Source organism: Mus caroli, chromosome 16 (assembly GCF_900094665.2).
Source record: "Mus caroli chromosome 16, CAROLI_EIJ_v1.1, whole genome shotgun sequence".
NCBI classification, from domain to species: Eukaryota; Metazoa; Chordata; class Mammalia; order Rodentia; family Muridae; genus Mus; species Mus caroli.
The window spans coordinates 20,696,908-20,705,946 of record NC_034585.1 but is presented as its reverse complement, the minus strand read 5'-3'; the positions used below and the strand labels follow the sequence as shown (position 1 = coordinate 20,705,946).

General features: G+C 44.5%; 1 protein-coding gene across 3 annotated transcripts in view; it reads left to right on the top strand.

Annotated features, from left to right (window-relative positions):
• Window positions 1–9,039, top strand: part of Masp1 (mannan binding lectin serine peptidase 1) — a 68,477-nt gene that overhangs the window by 30,694 nt on the left and 28,744 nt on the right. For all 3 annotated transcript variants that reach the window (XM_021184437.2, XM_021184436.2, XM_029470316.1), the window contains exons 6-8: window positions 4,741–4,888; window positions 5,997–6,115; window positions 6,987–7,065. In XM_021184437.2, the coding sequence (XP_021040096.1) occupies window positions 4,741–4,888; window positions 5,997–6,115; window positions 6,987–7,065 (346 nt within the window). The remainder of the gene's footprint in view (window positions 1–4,740; window positions 4,889–5,996; window positions 6,116–6,986; window positions 7,066–9,039) is intronic.

Here is a 9,039-nt window from a genome sequence, read left to right as displayed (position 1 = left end):
CTCTCTCTCTCTCTCTCTCTCTCTCTCTCTCTCTCTCTCTCCCTCCCTCCCTCCCTCCCTCCCCCCCTCTCTCTTTCTCTCATTCTTCTGTATTGCTCCCTGAGGAGTTGCTCTTGTTAGCCTTGTGAAACTCAAAGGCCTCTGTAGAGTAGAGGAAACCACAGGCCTCAGCTATACATCTGACAGGATTGATGTCTAAAATATTCAAAGAATTCAAAAAATACTAAACACAAAAAGGCAACAACCCAACTTTTAAAAAATAGACCAGAATAGAGAACTCTCAAAGGAAGAAATACAAGTGATTAAAACATTTTTTTAAAGTGTTCAACACCCTTAGCCACTTGAGAAAAGCAAATTAAAATTACTTTGAGATTTTTATCTTGCCACAGTCAGAATGGCTAAGATCCAGAAAACAAATGACAACAATTTTTGCTGTGAGGTTGTGATGAAAGAGGAACCCACTCCGGGCAGTGGTGGTGCACACCTTTAATCCCAGCACTCTGGAGGCAGAGGCAGGTGGACTTCTGAGTTTGAGGCCAGCCTGGTCTACAGAGTGAGTTCCAGGACAGCCAGGACTACACAGAAAAACCCTGTCTGGAAAAAAATAAAAATAAAAACAAACAAAAAAAAAAGAAAGAAAGAAAGAAAGAAAGAAAGAAAGAAAGAAAGAAAGAAAGAAAGAAAGAAAGAAAGAAAGGGGAACCCACATTTACCATTAGTAGGACTGTAAATTGATACAACCACTATTTTTAAAAAAAAAATCAGTGTAGAGCAGTGGTTCTCAATTTATGGGCCGAGATCCCTTTTTGGGGTTGAACAACCCTTTCACAGGAGTCATCTAAGAACAACAGAAAACAGGAGCATAAATTCATAACAGCAGCAAAATTACAGTTATGAAGTAGGAACAAAAAAACATGAGGAACTGTATTGAAGGATTGCAACATTAAGAAGGTTGGGAATCACTGATATAGAGGTTCCTCATGAACTAGAAGCAGAGTTACTAAAGGACCCAGCGATATCATTCATTGGTATTGAGATAACTGATCACCCATGTTCATTGCTTCTCTATTCTCAATAGTTAGGAGGACATGGCCTCCTAAATGTCTATCAGCTGATGAATAGATAATGGAAATGCTGGACATATATACAAGGAAATTCTATTCAGTGATTAAGATTATTAGATTTTCAGGTTAATAGATGGAATTGAGGAAACCATTGAGTAAAGTCACCTAGTCCTAGAAAGAAAGATAAGTATTACATGTTTCCCATCATATGTGGATGCTAGCTTAGAATTTTTAGATATGTATGATTAATTTGGAGTAACTATAGAAGCCAGGAAACTAGAAAGAGGCTCTGGCAGGGTGAGAAGTAGGGTTTTAAGGGAGGACAGATAGCAGAGGACAGGTGTTATGGGAATGAAAGAAGATTCTGGAGAGAAAGGATTAAGTGGGCATTAGGTTAGGAGAGTAAGGCTGCCTAATCTTATGCCAACTTGACACAGGCTAGAGGCATCTGAAAGTACGGAACACTAACTAAGAAAATGCTTCCAATAAGATTGGACTGTAGGCAAGCCTATTGAGCATTTCCCTAATTAGTGTTTGATGGGGAAGAACCCAGTCCATTCTGAGTGGGGTCCTTCTGGGCTAGGGTTCTATAAGAAAGCCGCTGAACAAGCCATGCAGAAGAAACCACTAAGCAGTATTCCTCCATGGCCTATGATCAGCTCTTGCCTCAAGTGTCTGCCCTGCTTGAGTTCCATTCCTGACTTCCTCCAATGATGGATGAAAGTACAAGCCAAATAAATACTTTACTTTCCAGTTTGCTTTTTGGTGGTGGTATTCCATCTCAGCAACAGTAACCCTAACTAAAACAGGAGGAATAACTAACACTAAAGGTGTTTGAAAGAGTCATATGGAAATACATTATTTTAGAGGCTTCATTTTATTGTTTCTTTGTTTTGTACATAAAAGTTTAAATGGAGTTACCTAAATAGGGGAATAATGTTCCTCCCAGAAGCCTTAGCTATCAAACAAACAACCGAGTGGCAGCTGCAGGATACTACCCTTCAAGTTGTTAGTCAGAGAGATCCCACAGAACCCTGATAAACAAAACAGGTTATTGTCATTTGCTCCTTGCTACCCATCATAACTAAATGGTAAGACTCTATTGCTGAAGACACTCTACACTTGACTCCCAGGGCATGGAGAAGTCAAGCAGGTTCTGACCTAGTAGTTTGTTTCCTTTTGGCTAGCTTTCATGGTACCTGTGATACCATAAAGGCTGCTGAGGGAGAACAGTCACCAGCAGGCATACTCGGGTGTGAGCCTTGTGATCCATAATAGTATTCTTGTACGATACACTCTTGGGTGCAATAGTGGCATTAATGTTATAGAGTGACCTGTTGCCTCAGCCATCGGCCTCTGAGACAATCCTTGAGGGTAGGGAGTAAGAAGAAACAGGAATCAACAACACAGATCCCGGGAGCCAGGTAAGAAGCAGAAGCAGACTCTTTGAATGAAATAATGATTGGTGCCTTGGCATGTACCCTGGGCTTGCCTCCTCTTCGTCCCCAGCTGTTTGTCCTACTCAGTTGATTGGCTGCCCCAGTCACATGCTCTGTCTTTGTTCACCTCTGGGTGTCAGGCATATTCCAGGGTTGGTGAATGTGGAAACACCTGCTTCACTTGCTGACCCACTCCTCCTTCAGTGACCAACTGCCTTATAACTGAATTTAAGGCTCACACCACAGGACTCATGCCTGGCCCTGTAGATTTGGCGAAGAACCTATGCCTGGGAAGGCCATGAAACTCAGGAAAGAACCACTGCTATCATTTTGTTAAATGGATAGACTGCCAAACCGCCTTCTAAACACTCACTTCTACACCCATAGATTAATGAAGCTCTCAACCTGTATCAGAGAAGCTTCATTTTACAATGGGCTGTGATAAATACATAGACTCACATCCGGCCAGACTGCAGAAAATGAGGAACTGTCCTCAGCCCTAAATGGTCACCTACATCACACCCCTCATCATGGAGTTCAAGGAACCCTGCAGAAAAGGTGATGGAAGGGTTGTGAGAACAGAGGTCTGGAAGGATTCCTACCAAACAGTGTCTTCCACACATGCCTGGGCTGTTTCCCTCTCCGCTGCTGTAGTTGCCTCCAGAAGAATTCTCCATGATCAAACCAGTCAAAGCTCAGCCTAGATGAGGGAGGGGCTCACAAAGTCCCAATTCCAGCTGAGGAGCATTGGCAGCTGAAGGCTGATAAGATAAAACGATAAAACGTCCAAGTGGTCCCTGAGAGGTTACCTATGTGCCAGGAAATGACCCCACAACAATGCACAGTTGGAAGGCATGGGTTAGCCTCAGATTATGGAAAGAGGACATTCATCAGGTTAGAAGATGTGGTGGTGGGTCTGGGCAGAGTCCAAGGGGATGTGAGGGGCAATTATAATCAAAATATACTGTATGTATGTGAAATTCTCTAAGAATTAAAAAAAACCTTAACATTTCAAAGTCCCTCTAGTCACAAAGAAGCACTCAGGAAGCAGGACATGCTGACTGTTTTGGATCCTTGCACATTAAGTTCTAGGAGCTCGGCATGGGAGCCACGTCAAGATCCTGAGTGTCTTCAAGTATCATGTCCTCTGTTCCCAGTGAAATGATGTCACCCAGGATTATAGACATTACCAAATGCTGAAAATGGAGTTCTGCCTCTCAGAAACAGAAGGAAAGGGGTTAAGTGTGCAGGACTGGGAGGTGGGGATTCTGAGTCGCGCAGTGGTGATCATCTATGCTGCTCTACTGCCTCCATTACAGTCGGAGCCCTTGCACCTCTGTCCTCCCATCTGTGCCTTCTCACCTGGTGCTCTTGCTTCCTTCTTGCGCCTGCATCATCTGTTTTCCCACAGCATAGAAGGTTAGAGCAAGGGAGTCAGACCAAGACTGCACATGGAATTAAGCCAAATTCCTCAACGAGGTAAAGACCCTTGTCACTCTGTCCAACCTCGTGTCAGGCCACTCCCTCTGTTCCTGCCACACTGGCTTCTCCTGGTCCTCATGCCTAGCAAAATGTTTCCCACAGCTGGCCCTGCTTTTTACAGATGCTGGGTTTATCTGACTGGAAAGTGGTCTTTTTATTTCTGCTCATGCTCTGTGTCTGATCTAGTGTGACTTTATATAGGGCCTTCCTAAGTTGATAGGTACTATGTTTCTATTACACAAATGATGACTTCTATAGACTTTAGAGTTTAAATATGTATATAGAGATTATATACACTTCAATACTAGAATTGTAGAGTGTAGTACATGTTCCTAATACATATATATGTATGTATATATGTGTATATGTATGCATATATATGTGTGTACATATATGTGTGTGTGTATATATATATATGCTTATAACCATTTTGTTATTTATTGTTAATCACCCCTGTAAACTACAGACTCTTAAAGAGTGGGAACCTCTCCTGTTTTGTCCACCCACAGAATGTTTACCTTTAATCCCAGCATTATTCATTTGCTTTGTTAACTCCAAAGGCCACTGAAATTGTGACAAAAATGGACAAAAAAAAAAAATTGGTAATTGGTAAGTCTACAAAAAACAAGACAGTATACTACTGATTCACATTAAGACTTCCAGAAAATTACAGAACTAATTTTCCTAAAGCAATACTGTGCACCACTCAGATGTGACTTGTCTCTCTCTCTATATATATATGTTGCCTCTTTTAGATTAAAGCTGGTTCAAAAGTATGGGGTCCCTTTTGTGGAGAGAAATCCCCAGAACCAATCAGCACCCAGACTCACAGCGTCCAGATCCTATTCCGCAGCGACAACTCAGGAGAGAACCGAGGCTGGAGGCTCTCCTACAGAGCGGCAGGTAACCTCTCCCCTTTCCCAGGTCACACTAAGCCACTAGGCTCCATGCTCACAAGGAGGGTGGTTGAGGGGTGAAGAATGCAGTCCTAGCTAGAGGCCCGCTCCTCTGGGAACCTAGTAGAACTCTGCCTGAGAACCTGGGAGCCAAGATACATATCCTGGCTGAGTTTGCCACCTATAAATAGGGATGCTCAAGATTGGAAATACTTCCTCATGTAGACACTGAAGACGGATTGTGCTTCTCTTTTTCCCTCACATGGAGATTCATTAGGCTAAGGAGACCTCCCAACCATGATTGTCTCCAAGTGAGGGTTTGGAGCTTGTGGGCCAATCTGGAGCTCTACAGATTTCACTATAGGGATCTGTCTCTATGCGGGCCGTTGGTGTGGCAAAGCCCTTGCAAATGCCTCATGCAGCTAGTCCTCACACAAACCCAGAGGGAGTCCTATGACTCAATAAATCTGTAATAACTCAAGGAAAAAAGAGGGTAGACCCCAACCAGGAATGCCCAATCACCTTCATAGGGCCAGGAGGCCTGGCTCTGCCCTCATTGTCACATCCAGGGCACCCTGGGGAGAGGTATGACAGAAAACTGACCAAAAAAAAAATTTGCCCCGAGAAAGGGTCAGGGCCAGGCTCAGTCACTGAGGTACCTGTCAGGACCAGCCTTCTGAAGAAAGGCAGAAGCATCCCACCATAGTCCCTTGGTGCCTTGGGAAGAATGTGAGACCGCAGTCATCCTGAGTGGCCAATGAGTGAAAAATGGCAGAGCCCAAATTTCAACTGAATATAGAAGACCTTGCTTAGTGAACCGGGATAGGCATCTATATGAGTGCGGGCCTGGAGGGTGAGCTCCCTGTTGCTGTGAGACTACGGCCAGTCTCTGGGGGCTCATGAAGCTGTTTGGCTGCCTCCTTCACTTTAATAGCAGGCTGCATTAGAAAGTGACTCACCCCTGCTTTCCAAACTCTTCTTCTAGACACCAGGTCCTGTTGTTTCCACCTCATTTCAGGCCTCGCTTCCTTAGTGCAAGGGTGGGGGTGGGGGTCCTCTGCTGTCATTTCTTCTTGGTTTTCTCACCTGCTGTCTTTTCATTTGCTCTCTGCCAGGAAATGAGTGCCCAAAGCTACAGCCTCCTGTGTATGGGAAAATCGAGCCCTCGCAGGCCGTGTATTCCTTCAAAGACCAAGTGCTCATCAGCTGTGACACAGGCTACAAAGTGCTAAAGGTGCAGAGCGCCGCCGGCCGGGAAAACACTGCCTGCCGAGTGTCTCCTAACATCCTGTTAAGCTTCCCAAAGACTCCAGAAATTCAGAAATGATGCATTCTGGACCCCTCGCAATTCAGGACATGACACAAAGTTGTTTATCAGAGCAATGAGTTGTCCTGAATTTTTAAATAAGGTTTCATGTGGCTTAAGGATGAGGGACTACAACCTTGACAAAGTTCCTCAAAGGTGGAGGATGACAGTGCGGAACAAGAAGCAGGTTTAAAGGTGGCAGACGGGCACTCCTCTCACTCCCTCCAAAGTGCCAGCCCACCTAGCTACCCTTCAGAATAAGAAAGCAAAGTTCCCACTTGCGGGCACGAGGGGATGGAACCAGGGGTTGGTATTGTTATGTTCCCCAGGTAAACCCAATGTACAGCCATGCTAGAGGCTCACTGCTCTGCAGGAATTTTCCTTGAGAAGGGGCCCAATCATCATCAACAGCAGCATTACCTGGGAGCTGGTTAGAACTATGAATCCTTGGGTAGGTCAGAAGAACTGAATTGAAATCTCCGAGGCAGGGACAAGCAGCCTGTCTCCACTAGCCTTCTCCGGGTGATGCTGACCGGTTGCTCTAGTTGGAGAACCTCTGCTCTAAACCTCGAGTCAAAACCATAGTTTTTCCTCTAGAAACACTTGCCCATGCCTAGGGTGTGAATGGGGCTAATGGCGACATGACATGTCATGCATTTATGGGCAAGTTTGCCTTTGAGACTCATCAGGCTAATTCCTAGTTGAAGAGAGCCAGGTTTAAAGTTTGTGTTATCTTTGTTAGGAAATATGTGCTAACCCACTCCCTTCGTCTTCCCACGCCCTTCTGGCTTCCTTTCAGGATAATGAGGTGATGGACACATTCCAAATTGAGTGTCTGAAGGACGGTGCATGGAGTAACAAGATCCCCATCTGTAAAAGTAAGAAAATCAAATGGGTTAATTCCAGTGATGCATTCCTTCATGGTGGGCTTAAAGCACTGAGCATGGGGTGAAAAGCTTTGACAGAGCTCTCTAAGAGGGGGAGACAGAGATCACTACCCATGTAATAGCTAGACCAAGGAATATAAGAGCCCATTTCAGAAATAAGATTTTGGAATCACACACACATACACACACACACACACACACACACACACGCATGCATGCACGCACGCACGCATACCTTCAAACAGGATACAAATGTGGCAAAGGAATATAAGCATATCTCAATGTCTGAAATGAGCTTTAGCTCTGGAATTGCTAGTTTGGGAAACTAGTTTGGCGCTCAGGCCCAGAGCCCAATGGTCTTGAATGTCTGTGTGCCAATCGCTCACCTCCTAAGTCTTCTGGGTCAATTGATGACTTAGGGCTGTGGGGTCATCACAGAGAACCCCACTAGCTCTGGTGACCTGGAGTTCTTGCCTTGTGTGCCCCTAACATATTACAAGACCATGGACATTTCTGTAACTATAAAATAGAGAGTATAGAGTAGCTTTAATTCTAGAACATGTGCCAATGGTTCTAAGAGAGAAATAATCCACATAAATAAACTATTTAGTGTTATAAAAGATAGATAGATAGATAGATAGATTTCCAGCTATTACTCCATTACTTTCATACCCAAGTAATTTCAAATGTAAAATGTTCAAGGATCATAATTTTAGCAGCTATAAATAGTAACAGTGTACTTGAAGGGGGAGGGGGTACTCTTTGACTTGCTTTAGAATAGAGAATTCTAAGTTAAGATATTATAGTCAGTGCCCCTCCCACCATTTTATGACTTTGGGCTCTGTCCCCTTTCTTTTCACTGCCACCCAGCACTCAGCCAGATCCTTTCCCACTAGGAATCCTGGTGGGAGTGCTCAGGCAAACCCCAGGCAGCTGAGCACAATCAAAATGGGCTGGTTTTCTTTTTCATATGATGATGGGCTGTGGTCAGGGCCATGTGAGGGGAAAAGACTGCCATTTTGTAGCTTCAGAAATAAGCTAAGCACTCACTGAATGCCAATGTAGAGTTCAGTAGAGAAGTCAGATGGAGAAGACAAGGTCCAAGCCTGAGGACCTCGTATGTTCCTGCAGTAAGGTGGCCCAGTGTGCAGTGTGCCTGGGCTCTAGCAAGGTGTGTGCAGGGCCAAGCAAGGGTCATTCTGCAGACGATCAGTGGAGGTTTTCAGTGTCCAGGACGGAAGCAGACTCTGTAGTTGGGAAGCCGGGGCTTTAAGTGTGTATTCTAGCAGTAGGCAATGTGCTCATACTCTTCTGGCCTCGTGCCCCCTAGTCACCATTGTGCTGACAACTTACTGGATGCCTGCACCCAGTGTGCCTGTAAGGAGCAGGAATACATTCAGGGTAGTGAGTGCTTAGTTCTCCTCAGCCCATCCCCATCACTGGGCAGGGCTTGGTATCTCTGTCTTATATTTTTGAAAAGCAGAAGGTGCTATTAACACTTTTTCCTGGTAAATTATAATGGGCGCCTTGAAAGAGGAAGTCACTACAACATGAGATGGTATTTTTTAAAATAATACCTTATTTGGTTTTATTTTATGTGTATTGCTATGAGTGTGTCAGATGTGGAATTGGAGTAACAGACAGTTGTGAGCTGCCATGTGGGTGCTGGGAACTGAACCCGGATCCTCTGCAAGAGCAGCCAGTGTTCCTAACTGCTAGTCCCTCTCTCCAGCCCCCAGATACTATTATTTTATATGCCCTGTGCTAGACAGCCACAGAACATGTTAACATTTTATACTGAAAATATGACCCAATTCATCTGCATTAAAGCATATTAGGACTGCTTCAGCTCTTATTAACACACAGCCAGCATCTCTGAGCATCTGTGGGTACCTTGTACTCTGCTAGGTCCTAGGGAAGACATACAGATAAGACTGACAAGTTGAGTCCTTGGGAATGTGAAAG